Source organism: Meles meles, chromosome 10 (genome assembly GCF_922984935.1).
Source record: "Meles meles chromosome 10, mMelMel3.1 paternal haplotype, whole genome shotgun sequence".
In the NCBI taxonomy this organism is placed as follows: domain Eukaryota; kingdom Metazoa; phylum Chordata; class Mammalia; order Carnivora; family Mustelidae; genus Meles; species Meles meles.
The window spans coordinates 33,102,780-33,127,265 of NC_060075.1; the positions used below are offsets into that span (position 1 = coordinate 33,102,780).

Below are 24,486 nucleotides of genomic sequence, written 5' to 3' on the forward strand. Positions count from 1 at the left end.
GGATTAAAGCCTCTGCCTTTGGCTCAGGTCATGATCTCAGGGTCCTGGGATCGAGCCCCGCATCGGGCTCTCTGCTCAGCAGGGAGCCTGCTTCCTCCCCTCTCTCTATCTGCCTCTCTGCCTACTTGTGATCTCTGTCTGTCAAATAAATAAATAAAATCTTTAAAAAGAAAAAGTAGCACATAAAATAACACATACCTCAGGGTACCTGGGTGACTCAGTGGGTTAAAGTAACACATACCTCAAAAAGTTACAGTGATGGGGCACCTGGGTGGCTCAATGGGTTAAGCCTCTGCCTTCAGCGCGGGTCAGGATCCCAGGGTCCTGGGATCGAGCCCCACATCGGGCTCTCTGCTCAGCAGGGAGCCTGCTTCCCCCCTCTCTCTCTGCCTGCCTCTCTGCCTACTTGTGATTTCTGTCTGTCAAATAAATAAATAAAATCTTAAAAAAAAAAGTTACCATGAGGATTATGCAAATTAAGGGCTATAAAATGTTTTGATGAGTGTCAGGGCACAGGGAAGTGCTACATCAGTATTAGATAGTAATTAATAATTAAAAGCATGCACTGCAGAGCTGTTTCCTGAGTTAGAATCCCAGTCCTGCCAGGTAAATGACCTTAAGAAGATGACTTTGCCTCTCTGTGCCTCCATTTCCCCTTCTGTAAAACTGAGATAGTATGTACCCTAATAGGGCTGAGACTTTGTATAAGTAAAGCCCTTAGAACAGTGATTGGCATAAAGGAAGTACAATAAAATGAATTTATTATCATTATTGTTATTATTGCTGTCTCTTTAGGCTACAATTCAGTATAAGATTTTTGAGACATTGATTTCTTCCTAGTCTTCTGCTTCTAAGATTATTACTTCTCAGTCTCCTTTTTGTTACTTCCTTTTCTGTGGTGACTTCCCAAAAGAACAGTCATTCTCTAAGAATATGTTCCTGGTCCTTTGATCATCTCATCCTATCCCTTCTGTAGCAATACCATCGCTCTAATACGTCCATTATCACCTCTTAGGAAGATGATTTCTAAGGCTAAATTGATAGTGTAGGCCTCTCTAGGGAGCTCCTGACCTTATCTGGACATGGATATTCCTCAGGCATTTCAGACTTTCTCTGTGCAGAACAAAACTTATCTGTTTCCGCAAAACATTTTCTTCCTCATGATTTCTTACCACATCAGCTTTGACTTCTCTCTCCCCCTCATTTTTCATACAGTCCCTGAATACTATTGATTCCAATTCATGAAAAATTTTGAATGCATCCTCTCCTCTCCACTTTTCCTGTCCTTCTCTAGTTCACAATTACAGGATCATCTTCTAGAATCATCACAGAAAGCACGGTGATGGTGACACCTTGATTTCAGACTTCTAGTCTCTAGAATGGTGAGAAAATAAATTTCTGTTGTTATAACCCACCTAGTTTATGGTAATTTGTTATTGTAGTTCTAGGAAACTAATATATATGGTATGGATATCACATTTTGTTTATCCACTCATCAGCTGATGGACATTTGAGTTTTTCCCACTTTTTGGCCAACAGGAATAATGTATTATGAACATTTGTGTTCATGATCCATTTTGAGTTAATTTTAATAGAAGACATGAAGGTTAGATAGGTTCATTTTTTTTTTAACTTATGGATATTCAGTTGATCCAGCATCATCTGTTGAAGATGTTAAGGAAGAACCTTAACTGGATTGTTCTTGCACCTTGGTAAAAAATCACTTGGTCTTACTTGTGTGGGTCTATTTCTAGCTTCTCTGTTCTGTTCCATTGATCTATGCGTCTATCCCTTCTTCAATACCACACAGTCCTGATTACTATAACTACACAGTAAGACTTAAAATCAAGTTGAGAATTTTCCCCTACCTTATTCCTCTTTCTCAAAATTGTTTTAGCTATCTAGTTCCTTTGCCTTTCCACATAAATTCTGGGATTATCTTATCTATTGTCATGGTCTATTTGGGCTGTTGTAACAGAATACCACAGACTGGATGACTTATAAATAAGAGAAATTTATTTCTCACCATTCTGGAGGCTGGGAAGTCCAAAATTAAGGTGATGACAGATTCAACGTCTGGTGAGAGTTCACTTCCAGGTTCATAGAGCATCTGATTGTGTCTTCACATAGTGGAAAGGGCAAGAGAACTCCTGGGGTCTCATAATTTTATAAAGGCACTAATCCCATTAATGAAATTCTTCCCTCATGACCCAATTATCTCCCAAAGTCCCCACCTTCAAATACCATCATTTTGGGGATTAGGTTTCAATATATGAATTTTAGGAGAAAGGAAACACAAACACTCAATCTAAAGAATGTACATTTACAAAAAAATCTTGCTTTTAATAAACAACACGTATATTGATTATTTGTAATCAATATGTATACACAATAACAATATGGGTATAATTCCCAAATTTATATCTCTAAGACCAGTCTTTCTCCTGAGCTCCATACTTGAACATCTAACTACCCACGTGACAGCTACACTTCTGTGTTTCATTTTGAATACATTAATTTTGAGATGCTCATTTCATCTTCAAGATTATCCTCTGGTCTTCCCCTATCTTAGTAAATGGTACCACTAATTATCCAAATGCTCAAACTAAAAACCTTCTTTACCAAATAGTGTGTCTTCAAATACACACACACACACACACACCAGAATGTCTTCCATTAGTTGAAGAATATATATTTTTAAGATTTTATTTATTTGACAGAGAGAGAGAGATAACAAGTAGGCAGAGAAGCAGGCAGAGAAAAAGGGGAAAGCAGGCTCCCTGCTGAGTAGAAAGCCTGATGTGGGGCTCAGTCCCAGGACCCTGAGATCATGACCTGAGCCGAAGGCAGAGGCTTAACGCACTGAGCAACCCAGGTGCCCCTAGCTGAAAAATATTTAATGTTATACTGTTCTTAAAAAGTAAAATCCAAACTAATTACTTAAATTCCATAAGGTCCTCTCGATACATACCCCTTCCTTCATGATGGTCCAACCTCATGCTTCCTTTCTGGTCTAAGGGGGGCAATGATGAAGATGAAGTAAGGAAGGTGCCTAGATACAAAATAAAAGAATTGCAAGGTCCTTCCTGAAGGAAGTACTTCCTTAAATTTTGCTTACGATACAAAACAGTATGGATGACTTTGATGCCACCAGCTTAAAGAAGTCTGACCTGTCCACCTTAGTCTCAGGCCTGGGTTCAAGTTTTTCCTGCCTTCAAGCCTTAGTACTAGCCATTTCCTCTGCCAGGAAAGCTCTGCCTTCTCACTTTTTATGGCTGGCTCCTTGTCATTCAGAATTCTACTCAGATCTAACTACTTTATCTAAAATAGTAACAATAATAGTAGTAGCTAAAATCTATTTACGTCTTACATTGAGACTAACCTTATGCCAAGCCCATTACTTTATTTACTTCATTCAAACTATGCTATATGGCAGGTACATTTTACAGATTAGGAAAGTGAAACAGAAGAAAGAGGCTAAATTGCTAGAGGGCACACAGCTGAAGGCAGTAATTGGTTCGATGGGAAACTTAAGTGGTGTAATTCCAGAAACCCAGCACATTTTTCTCCTTTGTGGCACCTCTAATTTGCAATAACCTTATTTATTTGTTTACTTATTGTCTTTCCTGGTTAAAATGTGAGCTCCTCGAGGCAGCTTGGTTTATCTTTGATGTTGTCTCCCCAAACCTAATTGTGCCTGGTTGTACCCAACGATTCATAACATTTACTGAAGGAATGCACTTAGAAAACACAAGGTGGGGCCGAAAATAACCAAACTACTTAAAATACTTATTTGTGAAAGTATCTGAAGGAAATAATTTCAAGATCTTACAGTAGAGGTTCTCTAAGGGGAAAAAAAAAAGTACTAAAACTTTCAAAGAATGGTGTACATCTCTTTTCCTTCTAAATCATCTTGGGGTGGGGGGAGGGCCCTGATCCACCCGGAGCCGCTTCTCCCTCTGCCTGCTTCTCCCCCTGCTTGTGCTCCCTCTTTCTCTTTCTCTCTCTGTCAAATAAAATTTTTTTAAAACAATCATCTCGAGGGGCGCCTGGGTGGCTTAGTAGATTAAGCCGCTGCCTTCGGCTCAGGTCATGATCTCAGAGTCCTGGGATGGAGCCCCGCATCGCATCGGGCTCTCTGCTCCGCAGGGAGCCTGCTTCCTCCTCTCTCTCTGCCTGCCTCTCTGCCTACTTGTGATCTCTCTCTCCGTCAAATAAATAAATAAAATCTTTAAAAAAAAAACAAAACAATCATCTCGAGAGACACAAACGTGCATTATTCCTTGATGGATCTACTTTTCTGTGGCAAAGATAATTAATGTGTTACTGTTTCATCCAGAAGTTAGATGCAGAAAAGCCAGTTTGAGGTCGGGCAGCTTTCACCTGGAGTTGTTTGTATTATTTACTCGCTCTCTGAATGTTGAAATGATTTCTTCTTCCTAGCACTTTGATCCACTCTCTCCCCAACTCCCCCTTTGTTGATGACTTTTTTTTTAGGGCATCCATAGTGTCTAGCTGGGAAAGTGTTTTGATGGTTTTAAGTTTACAAATCTAAGGTGAGATCTGAGGTCACATGAAAATTAAAGAAAGAATTCTTCCTTTGGGATGGTATTTTCTGCTGGCCCCTTTGTCAGCTCGCATTTGTCTGACCGCTTTTTGAATGCAAGGCTAGCGCTCCTATCTGTATTCTGACCAAGAGTTGCCCCTTTCCCAGGGGTCACATGTTTGACAGGCTTTCCGAGCGAGCAGATAAGGAGTTGAGGAGAAAGCCTAGTCTTACTTGGCATTTTAATAACCATTATGCTCCAACGAAAGTACGGCATTCCTTGAAGAGCAAAAACTTCATCAAACAACCAACCTAAAAAGAATGAGTAAGTCCCTGAAAAGAACCGGAAGCACTCACCAGAAGCATGGCGCCCAACCCCTTCCAGCGGCTTCAGTTCTAAAGACCCTACCATGTTATGCAGGGTTGCACTGCCCTAGACCATAGGGAGAGTAGGTGAGGTCCACTACGCATGCCCACACGCCTGCGCCTCAGGTCCCAAGGCCTCGGCGCTCGCACACGCTCCTTCCCGCGCAACCGTGTGTGCTCCCCTAGTGCGCAGGCGCCAGGGGGTGGGCGGTGCTGTTTTATTACAGAGAAGTTGGCGGGCATGGCGACGGGTGCGCTACGCGGGCTGGCAGTGGCCGGTGGAGGCGAGAGTAGCGAGAGCGAGGATGACGGCTGGGAGATTGGTTATCTCGACCGGGCGGTTCAGGTAGCCCAGGAGGCCTTTTTTTTTTTTTTTTTTTTGACCTCACCTGGATCAGCAACCCCCTGACCTGACCTCGTGAAACTTCTCGCTTTCCTGTGTTTCCCTAGTGGAAATACAGGCTTCAAAACTCCCAACAAACCCCAAGTTTTTCTGTTTCCTATTGTGCTTTCCCCATCAAATGTGCTTCTTTAGGTCGTGGATGTAGCGCTGCACTTGGGTTTGGACCCATAGCATTACCCATTCCCTTTGAAGATAATTTTAGACATGAATTCTTTATGAGATTTGTATGTTGCACCCCCCCCAAAAGATGATGGACCTGAAGTCAACCATTGTTTTCTGATGGAGTGGAAATGAAAATATGTATAACAATTTTTTTTAACTTTATCCTTTTTTAGAAATTAAAAGGGCCATTACTCCCTGAAGAAAAGGATGAAACATTTAAAAAAGCATTGACCACAGGAGATATTTCATTGGTCGAGGAGCTCCTAGCTTCTGGTGAGAGATAAAAATAGTTTCAACCTAACAGTTGTCTACATTTCTGAGGGTTATTTTAAAGGGTTTGGGTTGCTTTTCTAGTGAAAGCACAATGAATGTTAATGTATCAAGTATTCTATATACCTTACTTGGCTCTGAGTTCTCTTTGCCTTACTTTCTTCTTCTCTCAAATTTGGAATGCCACCCTGTTGCTTCCATCAGTTCTGCCTCCTTCAAGAAGCCTGTTCTGGGTACCTGGGTGGCTCAATGGGTTAAAGCCTCTGCCTTTGGCTCAGGTCAGGATCATGGGATTGAGCCCCGCGTCAGACTCTCTGCTCAGCGGGGAGCCTGCTTCCTCCTCTCTCTCTGCCTGCCTCTCTGCCTACTTGGGGTCCTGTCAAATAAATAAATAAAATCTTAAAAAAAAAAAAAAAAGAAGCCTGTTCTGATGAATCCTACCCCACTCCAGTAATTCTTACACATTTTTCTCAGCATTTGCTGTCTATATAATATCATTACGTTTCTCCAGAATTGTTTCTAGTTATGTATATTTTGGCTATGCTCTTTCCTTGTACTAGGTGTCTGTGTAATGGGGCCTGAGGTAGGAATCACAATATGTGGATATCTGTTCCAGCTTTATTGCCTATTCATTGTAGTTTCTTGGGAAAGCCATTTAAACTTCCAGAGCATCATTTTCTTTATGTAAAATGTCACAATTTTTTCCAGGGTCCTGTAACATTTTTCTGTGATCAAATTAAATATTAATTTTTTTTGAATTATCTGATGTAGGAGTGTGTGTTGTTGATAATAATGATTGAAATTATCCAAAGGCACAACAGGCATTTACAATCTACTTGTAAATCAAGTAGATAAATATATAGATATTATAGATAAATTATACCACAAAGTAAATACTCACATACTATTATTATAGATAAATGAAATTGTATATAGCAAAATGTTTTTCTTTTATGCTAGAGACATTGCATGGTTTAGTGCAAAAAGGAATCATTTTGGAGACAGTACAGTTCTGGGTTTGACTACTAACCCTGCCAGGCTCTGTATTCTTGACCCAAGTTACCAAACCTTCCTACACTTTAATTTCCTCCTTTTTAAAATGGGGATGCATAATATCAAAAGGTTTGGGGTGTATTAAAATGAAAGAATACATAGAGATCTAAAACATACAGACATGTAAATATTAGCTGTTGTAACAAAAAAGAAGGTTCTGTGTGACTTTGTGGACAATGGAACTTGAGTTTGTATTCGAAGAATGAAATGAAATAAAATTTGAATAATTGAAACAGGCTTAATAGCTAATATGAACACATGCAGGAGTATGCAGAGTTTTGAAGGGATGGAATAGTTAGAAATTTGTTTTAGAAAAGAGAATTTACCGTGGGGCTTGAGTTTGTAGTAGGACTAAGTGCAGTGAAATGATGAGTTTCCTGACACATTAGCACTTGAAAAGACCTACTGGTCAAGAAGATATTTAGTCACGCCTTTAAAAACTTTTTAATTACAAACATTTAAAAAATTCATTTTCAAAGGCCAGTAATAAATATATAGCTGAAGTAGAAAGATACCTTTGTTCCCACTTTCTCCCCCAGTATCCCTGAAGTCTTACTTCTACAGGTAACTCTTAATTTAGCATTTCCTAGGTTACTTCCAGATGTCATTATTTCACTTAAAAAAAATATTTTGTTTTTTGCCTTCCAAAGTTATTCTTGGTTTTGATACATATTTCTGCACCAGTTGAGAAGTTTGATAAAAAAATAAAGTTCCCTTTGAGTCGGTCACTTCTAACAGTTCAAGGATGTCTCCAGCCTTTCTGTTAATATGTTCAGTTTTCTTTAAATTACTAAATATTTCAGATATTCTAAAAGGTAGAGCAGTTTCTCTCCTTACCCCTGGAGATTAAGTACTTGGTATTTATCATTCCTATGCATATCCTTCTATTTTTATTAGGTATTATATATATATATATGTACCCCCAAACCATATAGTGTACTTTTAATGTTTTTGAGTTACAATCATTTACTCTGTGGATCCTTTTAAACCTAGGCCACTATTACCAAGAAATTCCTTTTGTTATAAATTACATGGTACATGTTACTATCCACGGTATTTTAAGCGTATGAAATTGACAGTAATTTTTGTTTTGGTGGGAGAGGCTGTTAAAAACTTGCATTTTGTCTTGACAGGCATTAGTGTAGATTCCAGCTTTCGGTATGGATGGACTCCTCTTATGTATGCTGCTAGTGTTTCCAATGTAGAGCTGGTTCGGGTTCTTTTGGACAGAGGTGCTAATGCAAGCTTTGATAAAGGTAAGGTGTTTTAAACGTTTAAAATATGTGAGTATTTACTTTGTAGGTATCTCTGTTTAGAAGCCTAATTATAGTCTGGGGGTTTATATGTTCACTTTAAAATAGATCTTTGTCCTTAAAAAAAAAAAGAGGTGATATATTGACTTAGCCCAGCTGATTATGTTTATTGTGATTTCCTTGATTCCCAAGCAGCTGTTGTGCAAAATGAAAAAAATTAAAGCTGTTTAAAAAACAAACCTTCCTATTAGTTATATTATGTAATTAAGATACAAAATCAAATTAAAAACCATCGTCTCTCTTTTGGAAAAATTCTCTTTCCAAGAAGGTAGATTCCATTTATATTATCTTAATAACTGCTTATGTTTTTATATACCTTTAATTTCTATGCTAGGGGGTTTGATTATTTTTTAAAGGAAAAATGCATTGAAAGAAAACAAAAAGCTAATAATTTTGTCAAAAATTACTTGAAAATCAGTCTTAGGAATTTAAAACTCAACTCTGAATTCTATCACTTAAGGTTGTTTCAAAGATAGCTTATTAAATCCATGTGTTTCTTTGTTATTAGATAATTTCTACTCCATACTGTTTTGGATGCTTTCAAAAAAATAAGAGTATATGTGCAAATCCCATTTAATTATTATATTGAATTATTGCTTATTTTTAATGTGTTTCCAATAGGCAGGTATTTCATGAATCATTTCATAATTCAGATATTGATTTCACTTTAGGTTAATTTTTACATTTACTTTGTACCTACATTAGATGTTTGTTAAAATATTTCTAGTCTGATTTCTCATCTATGTATATTATATAACTTCCCATCTTATCAATAGTTTTATGTTTAACCTGCTTTTGTGATAGGTTTTTCTTATTATTATGTCATTTTAAAATATTACCCAATGAAAACTGGACTTAGGAATGAGATTTCTGAAAGTATATAATATTCTCAAAAAAATTAATGGTTTTCTTAACTATAGAGAACAAATTGATGGTTACCAGAGGAGAGATGGATATGGGGATGGGTGAAATAGGGGAAGGGAATTAAGGAGTGCACTTGTGATGAGCACTGAGTATTGTATGGAAGTGTTAAATCACTATATTGTACACCTGAAACTAATATAGCACTGTATGTTAACCAGCTGGAATTTAAATAAAAGCTTTAAAAAAATGAAGTTTTCTTTCTCTGATTTTTGTAATCAGAGGAATACTTACAGTTATGAAACAGTTTATATTGTTCTCAGCATGTTGACATAAATTCTTTTATGTATTCAACATTAGCCTCATTAGGTAAAGAGGGCAGCTTCCTATATATAAACTAGATCTACTGAAATATTAATATATCACTGGAGTCACAGTTTATCAGTAGCAGAACTGGGATTAGAATCTTTATACTTGATTAGTATTAAATCACTGATGTAAACCATAGCTGCCGTGACCTATTTTGAATTCCCCAATTCTTATCTGAAAAGTGTTTTTATTTTTTTAATCTGTGATTTCTTCTGGTGCCATAGGGACCAAGGGGAGAAGGTTTTAGGAACCAGGGTGAGCTCAGAGAGACCCAGTAGAAAAGGACCGAAAAGAAACCAGTGGATATGGCAGTTAGATCATTTTAAGTAGAATGGTTTGGATAAAAACCAAAATTTCACTGAGATGTAAAATGAATGAGAAATAAAGAAGTGAAATCAGAGAATATCAATTATTGTTTTTCTTTTTTTAAACATTCTTTTTTTTTTTAATTTCCTTTTTTTTTTTTTAAGATTTTATTCATGTATCTTAGAGAGAGAGCACAAGCAGGGGAGCAGGAGCGGGAGAAGCAAGCTCCCCACTGAGCAGGGAGTCCAATGTGGGGTTCTATCCCAGGGCCCTGGGATCATGACCTGAGCCTGAGGCAGATGCTTAACTGACTGAGCCACCCATACACTCATCAGTTATTGTTTTTCTTTTTTTTTTTTTTTTTTTTTTATTTATTTATTTAGTTGACAGAGAGAGATCACAAGCAGGCAGAGAGGCAGGCAGAGAGAGTGAGAGGGAAGCAGGCTCCCCGCCGAGCAGAGAGCCCGATGTGGGACTCGATCCCAGGACCCTGAGATCATGACCTGAGCCGAAGGCAGCGGCTTAAACCACTGAGCCACCCAGGCGCCCCAGTTATTGTTTTTCAACCACAAGTTCAGCAAAGCAAATTTTAATCAACCAAAGGCTATTCAACTCCAGGCAGTATCTCTACACAGCATTCATGTTCTTACCACTTTCCTATTTTCTTAAAGGAAAGGGAGGGGTGCCTGAGTGGCTCAGTCGCTAAGCATCTGCCTTGGTCTCAGGTCATGATCCCAGGGTCCTGAGATCGAGCCCCACTTCAGGCTCCCTGCTCAGAGGGAAGACTGCTTCTCCCTCTCCTACTCACCCTGCTTGTGTTCCTGCTCTTGCTGTCTCTCTCTCTCTGTCAAATAAATAAATAAAATCTTAAAAAAATAAGGAAGGGGAAAAAAGGAAAATTAAAAAATGAATTATAGATATAAACATATTTTGGATATATAGATACATTTTGGAGATTCAGGCAGTTCATCCCTAATCTCATTTTTTGGTGAAGGAAGACAAATGTATCTACCAAGAGTAAGAGATTTAGGAATAGGATATAAAATTTTGAGAGTACAGTAAATATTTAGAATCTTTTGAATGAAAAAAGAAGTCAGCTTCACTTCTTAATGTGTGTGGGTGGTTTCCTCACTTTTCACTACAGATAAGCAGACTATTTTGATAACTGCATGTTCTGCACGTGGCTCAGAGGAACAGATCTTAAAGTGTGTAGAGCTACTGCTTTCAAGAAATGCTGATCCAAATGTTGCTTGTAGGTAAGAACCTTATTATCCATGAAAAACGATGGATATTTTTCTTTGATTATCAGCCCGTTAAACATTTGATACCATGATTTTTAAAAAAAATCATAAACAATGTGTTTACTTGACCATACAGTTGAGGAATGAAAATAGGTCATAAGGTCATGGTTCCAACTTTATAAGAGTATCAGAGGAAGGGCATATCACAAAAGTAGTCTCAACTTTTAATTTTTAGAGGAATATTCTAATTTGAAATGAGAGGGAAAGGAAGACAAACTATCATTTCTTATGAATCATACACTCAAAAGAATGATTAAAGTATAATAGTAAAACCTCTTAGTGTTCTCTTTGTATAACACTTACCTGCTAAACAATTCTACACAAATACTAAGAATTCCAAAATAATATATTGAAAGGTTTTCATTTTCCTAAGACTTTTCCAATTATGTCATATCATTATAGGTAATAGTGTCTAGATGCATAGCAAATGTTGGATCTGTTGAAATGTCAGTAATTTAAAAAATGAATCAGCATAAAACTTCTGTTACTAACTTCTTAATCTGGCTCTGTCTTCTGTTTTATTTAATCTCTTTCTATTTTATTTAATCTTCAAAACTAATAGAGTAGGAAATAGGCTATCCAACTGAAATATGTCTAGTGTGAATAGTTATTATTCACAATTCATTAAAATACTAATGCTCTAATGCCTGATATATAGAAATAACTATACTTGACTTTAGAAGGTTTTTTCCTCCTAATTTAGTTTAATTTCTATGACAGCTATCTAGACAGCAGGTGTCTGTTTTGTCTCCCAAATTCCAAGTAATATCTGGAAATATTTTTGATTGTCACACCTGGGAGATTCTGCTGGCTTAGAGTACAATACAGGCTTAATGGGTGGAGGCCAGGGATGTTGCTAAACATCCACAATCCATAGGACGGTCTCGCAAAACAAAGAAGTACCCATCCCAAATATCATAGTGCCCGGGTTGAGAAACTAGTATGAGAAAAGTAAAGACTTACAGAGTGGATCATCAGTATTTAACAAATAGATTTTTTAAAGATCTCGAAAGACTACCTGCAAATTTTTAGCAAATCAATTCACAGGAACTTTTATTCTATCACATATGGTATAATCCCTAGTTAGGTATCTAACTTTCAGATTTGGCTGTACTTGGAATTGGGAACTCCAAGACATCTAGCTGAAGTAAGCCTCGATGGGTACTATAATTTTAATTTTTACCTTCAGAAGTGGCTTATGATAAGATTGCCATTCTGGGTTCAATGGGAAATTGCTTTTCTCTGGTGCTCTTTTTTTTTTAATTAAAATAATTATATTTTATTTTTATAAATAAATAATTTTTATATATTTTATTTTTTTAATTAAAAAAATTAAAAAATTCTGTATTACAGAAAGCAAAATCTTTACCCTTCCAATTACTTATGTTGTAAGCACACTGAAAGAAAAGTCAAGCAAGCCATTGTCATAGGTTCTAGACTACTATTCTGCTTCCATAAGAACTAGAAGATACCTTCTAGATATACAGGGTATATTTAGGGAAAAAAATTGATCCATTAGAATTAAAATAATATAAGGTTAGCATCTCAAGCTAAAGCTATAAGGCAGCCACATAATTTCAAAACAGAAAACCCTAGAAAAGCTGATGAATCCGAAAGAACATAAAATTTGAAATGATATGTGCTCAACTAAAATAGAGAGAACTTTACAGCAATCTGTATCTAAATAACAAATGTGAGAAATATCTGAAAAACTATTCAGCTGTTTTTAAGCTCAAAGCATAAAGTAGTGTAATAATTGAACTGTGTTTTCTTGTAGAAGATGAACATCTTGATAGAGCTGAAAAGAATAACTCATGGGAAATAGTGCTTTTGGGCTGCAAATTTTATAAGAAGGATAGCATTACTAGACAGATGGGGATAGCCTGGTGTCAATGTAAAAGGGAAATAAATTTCAGGACCTAGGAGGAGTACAGTAAGACTTGGTGGGAATTTTATAAATAGTTCATTAGTAACAACAAAAATCAAAACCTGTTAGAAGACTGGAAATTTTAGTTTGAATCCTTTTTCTCTCTCCTCTTTTCTTTTTTTGAAAAATTTGTTTATGGTATTAAAGTATATGTAACATAAAACTTGACATGTTAACCATTTTCAGTGTATAATTTAGTGTATTTTTCTACTGTAAACTTGTGCCAGGCACCTGAAGTTTGCAGTCTTTTTGAGCATTGCTCACTTTTCTGGCCTGAGATCTGAGTTAAGCTAAATAGAGACCAGCAGCTTGTATCTGTTCTTCAGGCACCTGTGACTATCTGCTTCTTTGTTTTACCTACTGAGTTGTTTTTTGGGAAATCATGTTTGATGTTTGTTGCTGTTTGTTTTGCTAAAGCAGCAAACATGTTTACATAAGTGTCCTGAAGATTGCTATAACTAAATGCTTTTATTCTACTTTTCTTCTACCACTCTAGCCATTCTGGTTCATTATTATGGTGAACATATAATAATATTCAAATGTATTAAAGATTATTTGAAAAAGCAACTCTCGGATGCTTTAAAATTTTATGTTGCTTTCTAATATTGTATGTAAGTAGACTTTAGAATCTACTAATACGGGGGTACCTGGGTGGCTCAGTTGGTAAATCTTCTGCCTTCAACTCAGGTTATGATTCTGGGGTCCTGGGATAAAGCCCCAAGTTGGGCTCCCTGCTCAGCGGGGAGCCTGCTTCTCTCTCTCCCTCTGCTGCTCCTTCTGCTTGTGTTCTCTTGATGTGTGTGTCTCTCTCTCAAATAAATAAGGAAAATATATAAAAAAATAAAATCTACCATTTGATTCCTAGGTGTCAGTATTTTTTGACAAATTTTCTTAGTTTCTTCCAGCATCCCCAACATTTCTTCTGTTTCATCTTGAAAATGACCAGTGAAAAAAAAAATCCATCACTTTAAGGTGGTGTCATTAAAGTGTCTTTATCACCTACATCAAGCATCATTATGACAAACATTTTCTAAATTTTGGATTAATGCCTCAGTTCTAAAAATGTCTCATTCATTATCTCTTCAAATATTACTTCTGCTGTGTTCTTTACTCTTTCTGAGTCTCTGATTGTATCTATTAGACCTCATCTCTCTCTTTTTTCTCCCCATCTCTTTGTTTCACTGTGTCACATTCTGGATAATAGTTTTCAGTCTGCCTTCTCAGTCACTGAATCTCACTTCTAATTTATTGCTTTTAATTTGTTGTTAAACTCATCAGTTGAGTTCATAATTTCAGTTTGATTCTTTTTAAAAACAGCAGTGTCACATTTTTAAAGACTTATTTGAGAGAGCAAGCGTGTGCGTGCATGCGTGTGTGCACAGAGAGAGAGGGAGAGGGGAGAGAGAATCCTAAGTGGACTCTAAGCTGGGTGTGGTGCTGGTCACAAGTCTTGATCCCAGGACTCTGAGATCTCAACCTGAGCTGAAACTAAGAGTAGGACACTCAGCTGACTATGCCACCTAGGTCTCCCAGCAATGTCACTTTTTATAGCTCTTTGTTCCCTGAAAACATTTTCAAGCTCTAAATTAGAACTTCTTTAATATGGCAAACATGCAGTTGACCCTTGAACAATGCAGGGGTTAGGAGCACCAACCCCCTATAAGGTGAAAATCTGCATATAACTTTTGACTCCCCCAAAACTTAACTACTTCTGTTGAGCAGAAACCTTACTAATAGCATAAATAGTCAATTAACACATATTTTGTATGTTATATGTATTATATACTGTATTCTTAAAATGAAGTAAGTTAGAAAAAAGAAAATGTTAAGAAAACCAGGAGAACGAGAAACTATAGTACTAAACTATATATTTTTTTAAGATTTTATTTATTTATTGAGAGAGAGAAAGAGAATATATATGGGGGAGGGATATAGAGAAAGGGAGGGAAAGACTCTCCAGACACCATACTGAGCATGGAACCCAATTCGGAGTTGGGTCCCACAATCCTGAGATCATGACCTAAGCTGAAATCAAGAGTTGGACGCTTAACCAACTGAGCCACCCAGGTGCCCCTGTACTATACTGTATTTATTGAAAAAAATCTGTGTATAAATGGACCTATGCAGTTCAAACCCATGTTGTTCAGGGGTCAACTGTAGTCTAGAAATAACAGTAGTAATACCTGAAATCTTGTAGGTTTGTTTCTGTTAGCAGTAACTTCTCATGCTTCTGACTCATGACTGGGTGCTAATCATTAGAGTTTAAAACTTGTCAGAATAACATGACACCATCAGGTAGGAATTTATCTGTTTCTGAAAGGTACCTTGAACACCATCAGTCTAGCAATCATGTAACCTAACTAAGTTCAGAGGTTGAAGTTCCCTGGATTATTTGGTGATGTATACCAAGAAAGCTAGTTTATTTCTGGTGTAGCCTTTTTTTTTTTTTTTAATATTTTATTTATTTATTTGACAGAGATCACAAGTAGGCAGAGAAGCAGGCAGAGAGAGAGAGGGGGAAGCAGGCTCCCTGCTGAGTAGAGAGCCCAATGTGGGACTTGATCCCAGGACCCTGAGATTAAGACCTGAACCAACAAAGGCAGGTCTTTTAACCCACTGAGCCACCCAGGCGCCCCTCTTTCTGGTGTAGTCTTACCCTGAAGGTGTAACCCTTAGAGTCCCAGCTTAATGTGTATTGAGTATGGTTTAGTAAACTTTCTACTTTGTATAGGCCCAGAACTTTGAATTTTGTTCCTCTTTGTGTTCACTGCCTCCAACGCCACAGTTCCTTTTTCCATTGGGTTCTTCTGGACTGGCCAATGCCCTAAAGGAAAAAGCAACCACAAATGCTATGTTTATTTACCTCTTTGGAGTTTTGCCATCTAGATTTTGGTTTAGTGGTTCTTCAATATTTTATTAGTCCTTCAGTTTTTAAGAAATAAAAATAAAATTTCATTTAGCTGTTTTAGATGCCTTCACAATTTTGATACAAATTAGCTTGCCATTAATAGAAGTAGAAACTGCATCTTCTAAATGTTTTCATTGTTTTTTACTTATAGATCTTTTGTTAGCTCTTTAATTCCTTGCGTTCCATGCAGACTTTTATCTTGTTGAAAATAGCACTAATTTAATATTTAATGATGAACTTTCTATATTACCACCTATAGACATACCTTATTTTTTTATTATTTTTTCTTAATTTTTAAAATGATTTTTATTTTTCCTCCTGTGGGACACATGGTAAAAAAAAAAAAAAAAAAAACCTAACAACTTGAAAGCCATTTTTTTTTTAAAGATTTTGTTTATTTATTTGACAGACAGAGATCACAAGTAGGCGAGAGGCAGGCAGAGAGAGAGAGAGAGAGGAGGAAGCAGGCTCCCTGCTAAGCAGAGAGCCCAATGTGGGGCTCGATCTCAGGACCTTGGGATCATGACCCAAGCAGAAGGCAGAGGCTTTAATCCACTGAGCCACCCAGGCGCCCCTTGAAAGCCATTTTTAAGTTAACACAAATCACATGTTATATTTCTCTTGGACCTTACTACTGATGATTCTTAGCACGGTGTACTGTGTCTAGCAAATATGGAAATTTAATTCTGGTTTAAGTGTTGTCATTTTTTTGTTGTTTTGTTTTGTTTTGCTTTAGAAATTGTTTCTGGGGTTAGTTCTTTAGCTTGTTTTTAAATGAAACTGTGTACCAGACAGTGTATTGATTGCTCTTGAATAAATTCTCTAATATCATCCTTACACCTGCATGGAGATCATATGTTTTTTACAGAACAGAAAAGTGGCCCTCAAGTGTTTAAAACTTTGAATGTAGCACAGCTTTCACAAAGGAATTTACAACAGTTTAATCCAAACAGGATCTACCATTGGAATGTATTTATGTTTCCCATCTTGTCTATGTTTGGGATTTTTCAACACAACCAGTTTAAACAACATGGTCTTTTCTAATTGTTATAAAACACGTGTTTGTGTTACTTGCCTTATATCTTGGGATTTTTTTCTTCTTTTTCCCAAATTATTGTAGATAGTTGAACGTTTTCATTTTAAAAGTGCACAGATGTCGGGCGCCTGGGTGGCTCAGTGGGTTAAGCCGCTGCCTTCGGCTCAGGTCATGATCCCAGGGTGCTGGGATCGAGTCCTGCATCAGGCTCTCTGCTTAGCAGGGAGCCTGCTTCCCTCTCTCTCTCTCTCTGTCTGCCTCTCTGCTACTTGTGATCTCTCTCTCTGTCAAATAAATAAATAAAATCTTTTAAAAGTGCACAGATGTCAAAAGCAAGTATGTGAACACAAAAATATTATCACTTGATGTAGCTTAGTCATATTTAGCCCTGAAAACAAGATGGCCTATAATCAAATTACTTCCAACTTGGGCAGTTGTGCCATAATATGGACTTACCAACCATTGTTTTTCTTTTCATGTGGATAATGTGGTAACCAATGACACTATAAATTATTTAGGTCTAAAAGGTATGTATTAGATGATTGGATATATGATAAAATTTGAAAACTTCTTGGGGCGCCTAGGTGGCTCAGTCAGTCAGGTGTCTGCCTTTGGCTCACGTCAGGATCCTGAGGTCCTGGGATCGCGTCTTACATCGGGCTCCCTGCTCAGTGGGGAGCCTACTTCTCCCTCTCCCTCTGCCGGCTGCTCCCCCTACTTGTGTGTGCTCTATCTCTGTCAAATATAAATATATTCTTTAAAAAATTTTTTGAAAACTTCTTCAGTCTTGCCTTAAGTTTGGAGTTGAAATTTTTATTGTTAGAGTAATAGTAAGCTTTCAGAAAGTATATATAATTATAATTTCTGGGGTTTTAAAAAAGGATTTTATTTATTTATTGGAGAGAGAAAGCCAGAGACAGAGCATGAGCAGAAGGGGAGGGGTAGGGGGAAAGGGAGAAGCAGACTGCTGCTGAGCAGAGTCTTGCATGGGGCTCCATTCCAATTCCAGGACCCTGAGATCATGACTTGAGCCCACAGCAGACACTTAACTGACTGAGCTACCCAGCACCCCTATAATTTCTGTGTGTGTGGATGTGTGTGTTTTAAGGTTTTACTTATTTATTTGACAGAGAGACAGATCACAAGTAGGCAGAGAGGCAGGCAGAGAGAGAGGGGGAAGCAGGCTCCCCGCTGATAAGAGAGCCTGATGCGGGGCTCGATCCCAAGAGCCTGAGATCATGACCTGAGCCGAAGGCAGAGGCCCCAACCCACTGAGTGACCCAGGCACCCCTATAATTTCTGTTTTTAGGAATTGTGTGGGTTCTTTTTCCAGGTTTTCTGAGACATTTTTTCTGAAACATTTTCTTGCATTAAAAAATGATACATATATTTTTATGTTTAGAAGGCTGTTTTCCTGGCAGAGAAGTTTATTATATTCAGATTGCTCAGACATGAGATAAAGGTTTTGTAGAATGATGTGACATTTTAATTTCAGTAGATGTTTTTATTACCATTGATAAGACAGCACACATTAACTGATATCCAAGGTTTTGACGTAATCATTGTGTGATTGTTAACTTGTTGAATGTTATTGCCTCTTCTAATAGATAGAAAATACTCTGGGAAAAATGTTACTTTCTCAGAATATAAATTTAGTTGTAAATGTCACTGGAGCATCTGGTAGACTGAGGTGTAATTTTGGATTACAAGATTAACTTGTTTTCTAGTCGTAAGTAAATATGTAGCATATCTTTGCTCTGAAAACATTGGCTGAAGTCACAATAATATTTTCAGAAAGAATTTAAAAATAGCTTATTTAGAAAACAGTACTAGAAATTGTTATGTTGCAGAGTTTTTCTTCCAATCTATCTTTGTAAATTGCCTATACAGATCCTTTGCTCATCTTTTTATTTACCTGTGTTTTCTTTATCTGCATATAGGAACTGATTTTATCTTTGTTAGCAGGTTTACCATGTATGCAAACAGTGACAAATACCTTCCTGTGCTATTCGTAAACCTGGATATCTACTTGGTCCTTTTGAAAGCACAGAATGGAGAGGATAGATCTAAGAAAAGCTAGTTGATGAAAGCCCTTGACACTAATCTCTGAAAACACAGAAACCAAGACTTTAAAACAAATTTAAAATAAATAGCTTCCAAATTCTAACTTGACTTTGTTTTATTGGTGTCTAGCACCTGGTTAAGTTGTGTGTTGGCTACTAAACCTTCCCACTTGGAAAAGATAGATACCATTTCTTTTTTTTTAATTGTGGTCATATCTAGCTTTAAAGGAGTGAGGAAGTATAATCTTACCGTGTCACAGGAGAATCAGCAATATTGGTGGACAGTCCTGATGATTTACCATGTCACCTTAAATGTTGGGGTGCCTGGGTGGCTCAATGGGTTGGGCCTCTGCCTTTGGCTCGGGTCACGATCTCAGGGTCCTGGGATGGAGTCCCCCATCCGGCTCTCTGCTCAGCGGGGAGCCTGCTTCCTGCTCTCTCTCTGCCTGCCCCTCTACCTACTTGTGATCTCTCTTTCTCTCTGTCAAATAAATAAATAAAATCTTTTTAAAAAATGTCTTTTCTTCAGGGCCACAATAGTTGTATTTTCCTTTAACTGTATGCTTCAAGCAATAATTAACTTTGAATTTTGAACATAAATTTGTAACAAGAAAAATTGGTATTTATCTCAGACTTTTCATTCACTTTTATATATAATTTGTCCTGGGGAGCCTGGGTGGCTCAGTCGGTTAAGCGTCTGCTTTTGGCTCAGGTCATGATCTCAAGGTCCTGGAATTGGAATGGAGCCCCATGCCAGGCTCTCTGCTCAGCAGGAGTCTGCTTCTCCCTCTCCCTATGTGCTCACTCACTCTTTTTCTCTCTCAAATAACTAAATAAAATCTTTTTTTAAAATGTCCCTAATTTGTTCTTTATATTATCTCTTAAATTCATTGCAGCTTTGATATTTATAATCCTACCTTAAGGGCTACCCTAATTGCCTCCTAATTGATATTTTTGACTGCACTATGTCTGTAATTTAGTCAGTCTTATGTGCTGTTACCTGTAGAATACACTTCCTTTTGTCTTCTAAATGAAAGCCAAACCTCTCTGTAATTGATCCCACCTTAATGACTTCTCACTACTCCCTAAAGCCTAACTCCATTTCATTTCAACATTATTCCTCATATACATGGTCATTCCTGTGTTTTTGCTTTTGTTATTCTTCAGTTTGGAATTTTTTCTTCTTCCTTCACTGTGCATTCAAATTGTGTCTTCAAGTGGCAGGTTAATAGTCTAAGATGCTTTCCTTTGTTTTTAAGTCCACAAGCTATGATTTTGGGTGTGTGAACATCTTTTTCAGCACATGTTTATGCATCTCATATGTTGTCCTTTCATTGTTTTCTTGTATGGAAGTCTTGATTTCCCTTTGAGCCACTTGACTATCCTGGCACTATATATTTTGCGATTCCTTCACAGTTCTTTCATTTGATATTTATCAAGTTTTTATTGATTTTAATAGATTTGACATAGAATGATCATTTGTCTGTTTTCTTTACAAAACTTAACTGAAACATTATTTGTGACATAATTAGTATGTCAATCCATGTATATCACAGAAAACATGAAACATGACTTAGAAGCTGAAGATCTGGGTCCAAATACTATCTCACCTATTTGCCCAAGCTGATGTAGCCATTAAGTCTTTTTGGAGTATTTAAGGCTCATTTTCTTCAGTGATTGATAGATGTGATACCTAACTAGCTGGTGGGGTAGCTGTGAGAATTAAAACAATATAATGAATATGAAATTACTTAACATGCTGCCATTTCATAGTAAATGCTTACCAAATGTCTCATTTACTTAAATTGATATTTCCTGTGCTGTATTTTAAAAGCATAATTTATGAAGTACATATTTCTTACTGACTTATAAAACTAAATTGATAAGGGGGCACCTGGGTGGCTCAGTGGGTTAGGGCCTCTGCCTTCAGCTCAAATCATGGTCTCGGGGTCCTGGGACCAAGCCCCGAGTCGGGCTCTCTCCTTGGTGGGGAGCCTGCTTACCTTCCTCTCTCTCTGCCTGCCTCTCTGCCTGCTTGTGGTCTTTGTCTGTCAAATAAATGAATAAATAAACTAAATTGATAAGTATACTATTTTTCTTTACATATTTTTTCATGTTAATAAAATTTACATAAACGTGTAAGTATATCTTTGAACTTAAAAAATTATTAAGTATTTCAATATGACAAATATCTGGGTTATTATTTTTGTGGTTGAGGAGTAAAAGAGAGTTGGGGATGTGGAAAGAATGGATATGACCGGGCACCTGGGTGGCTCAGTGGATTAAGCTGCTGCCTTTGGCTCAGGTCATGATCTCAGGGTCCTGGGATCGAGCCCCACATCGGGCTCTCTGCTCCGCGGGGAGCCTGCTTCCTCCTGTCTCTCTGCCTGCCTCTCTGCCTACTTGTGATCTCTCTCTCTGTCAAATAAATAAATAAAATCTTTAAAAAAAGAATGGATATGACCTACCCTTTCTAGTAACTTAACAAGAAAGAAAAGATAGAGGATACTATCCTAAATAGGAAAATTAGATACACTGTAACCTCAGCAGTTAGTCTTTAAACTCTGTTCTAACTGCTGAAAGAATGACCTTTTTTTAAGTGAAGCTGTAGTTTTTCTAACACTAAGACTATCCAATTAGTGAATGTAATTGTTTCAGATGCTTTGTAATTAGAAATTATAATCCATCCTCTTCTGAAGCTTCTCTTTGAACTTTGGTATTGATTAGCCTTAGGTCACCATACACATTTTCACACAAAAGATTAATTTGAAATAAAAACCAATCATATTTCATGTATTCTGACACATGTTTTCACATAGTTGCATCTCTGAAATTGGTGTGCCTCCTAAAACTGATGGTGTCATAGATCAAATGAAATACAGATTTGTTACTTACTATTTTAATTGCTTTGCCTTGGTTTATATATTTTTTTTTTAATTTTATTTTATTTGTCAGAGAGAGAGAGAGAGAATGTGAGCACAGGCAGACAGAGTGGCAGAGGGAGAAGCAGGCTCCCTGCGGAGCAAGGAGCCCTATGTGGGACTCCATCCCAGGATGCTGGGATCATGACCTGAGCTGAAGGCAGCTGCTTAACCAACTGAGCCACCCAGGCGTCCCGGTTTATATTTTTTGTATTCAGTTGTCCAGTGTACTAGAAGTCCTGGAAGAAGTGAACAGTATAAAAATAACATTTTAAGCTTTCTCTCATGATTTCACAGCTTTCAGAAGTGAAAGGGTTTTTTTCTTACTTAAATATATCCTGTTTCAGTGGTTCCCACCAAAAGAGATTACTTTCTACATATTAATGATCTGTGCTAAAGAAGGATGGATTGCTGATAAAATGAAGCATAAGATTAAGATAATTTATTTCTCCATTATGCTTCTCTTGTATACATATATATGGTATTTTAGCAATAAGAAGCATACTGCTACAGTTATATTTCCTTTTGAAAATTTTTCCTGCATTCCGGTGTTAGGGCAACAACTTCATGAATGAGCACAGAAGTGAATCCATTTTTGTTAGGAAAGTTTAATATCTCCTCTTAATATGCCTTTGTAGAACTGTCCACTAATTAGGACCTTCTTGTGAAGATACTAATTTTTAATATCCATTGGCCCTTACTAAAGCCAATAAGACTTACTAAAAATCAAGAAAAAAATAAAACTCTGCATATTAAAGCTGTAACTCTCAGTCTTTGAAAAGCCATATATTGATTCTTACTTTGCTTTAAATATGTTTAAAATAATACACTATGATTAAAGGCCGCTGTGCATCCTCCCCAGTCATACTCACTTCACTTCTTTCTTCCCCACAGTTAACAAGTAATTTGTATTGCATTTTGTATGTAATTTGTCTTGTAATTTGTATGTATTTTTCCTGCCCAAGTTGGATTGATTATCATCTGCATGTACTTACATACAGTAATCCATCCATATATCTATAAAGATAATCTCATTTGGTACATTTTTTATTTCATTTTTTCACTGAGATCTGATGTACAAATCTTAAGTGTATAGTTTGGAGTATGACAAATACACCCATGTAGCTTATATCCCTTTCAATACAGAATATTTTCCCATTACCCTAGGAAGTTCTCTGAGGTCCCTTCCAAAACAATCATCTGAACCCTAGAGGCAACCATCATTATTTTTTTCCTACCCTGATTAGTGTTTTGTTTAGTGCATCATACATTATATACTCTTAGTATCTGAATTCTTCTCTCAGAATAATATTTTTGAGATATATCCATGTTTTGTGTATCAGTAGCTTGTTTCTTTTTATTGCTGATAAATAGTCTGGTGTTTGACTATATCACAGTTTTTTTAATCTCTTAGTTTTCCTTTTGTTGTTGATTTCTGTCTTAATTCCACTGTGGTCAGAGAACATCATTCTATATGATTTCAGATCTTTACATTTTGTCCATTTTGTTGACATTTTCTTTATGGCCCAGAATGTGGTCAGTTTTTGCAGATGTTCCATGTTCACTTCTACAAATAATTTGACAGGATTTGGGTATAATAGTCCATGTATATTAATTAGGGCACATTTATTTGTTCTGTTATTCAAACCTTCTCAATGACTACTGATTTTTTTTTTTGCTTGTTCTGTCATTTACTGTGATTTCTATTTTGATCAGTTTTTGCTTATGTTTTAAGGTCATCATATTCCTGATGCATTAACCCTTTGTGAAGTATGTTTCTGCATGTTTAGTAATGCTTCTTTATTATAATATACTTTAATATGAGTATGACTGCATCATCTTTCTTTTAGTATCTTTTTCCATTCTTTTGCTTTCAGCCTTTCTGTGTGCTTTTGTTTAAAGTAAACAACAGATAGTTCTTTTTTTTTTTAACTCAGATTAATAATAGTTTCCTTTTAATTGGAATATTTAGTGCACTCGCATTTAGGATACATGCTGATATATCTGTTTCATTTAGTTAGTGCTCCTTTTCCCCAAGATCGCTTTTGGATTCATCTTTTTCTTATCCAGTTTCCTGTCTTGCTGACTAGTCATTCTTCTGTTATTCTTTGAGTGGCTACTCTAGAAGTTGTAGCATGTACTTTTTACTTACATAAGGGTCCATATTATACTAATACTTTTACCAATTCCTGGACAATGTCAAGAATCATAGAATATTTTAACTCCATTTGCTCATCCCACTCCTTTGTGGTGGTGGTGTCATACATTTTAAATCTCTATGTGTTTTAAATGTCATCGCACATAATTACCGTCATTTTATTATTGTTATCAAGTATGTTGTTATTACAAACTCTTACTTAGATTTAATCATATATTCATTCTCTCTGGTATTCTTAATTCCATCCTATATTTTCATATTTTAATCAGGAATGATTTGTCTTCTTTTCTTTTTTTTCTTTTTTTTCATTTGTCTTCTTAAAACCTTTCTTTAGTATATGTGCTGGTGACAGAGTCTGTTTTTGTTTGAAAACACTTTTTTTTCTTTTAGCTTTTTAAAATTTTTTAAAAATTTAATATAATTTTTAATTTTTTTATTAACATATAATGTGTTATTAGCCCCAGGTGTACAGGTCTGTGAATCGCCAGGTTTACACACTTTATAGCACATACCTTCCCCAATG

General features: G+C 36.6%; 1 protein-coding gene across 1 annotated transcript in view; it reads left to right on the forward strand.

Annotated features, from left to right (window-relative positions):
* Positions 1-5,153: 5,153 nt before the first annotated feature.
* ASZ1 (ankyrin repeat, SAM and basic leucine zipper domain containing 1) overlaps positions 5,154-24,486 on the forward strand; it is a 57,554-nt gene continuing 38,221 nt past the window's right edge. Inside the window, exons 1-4 of the mRNA XM_046021123.1 lie at positions 5,154-5,258; positions 5,651-5,750; positions 7,934-8,056; positions 10,794-10,905. Coding sequence (XP_045877079.1) covers positions 5,154-5,258; positions 5,651-5,750; positions 7,934-8,056; positions 10,794-10,905 — 440 coding nt within the window. The remainder of the gene's footprint in view (positions 5,259-5,650; positions 5,751-7,933; positions 8,057-10,793; positions 10,906-24,486) is intronic.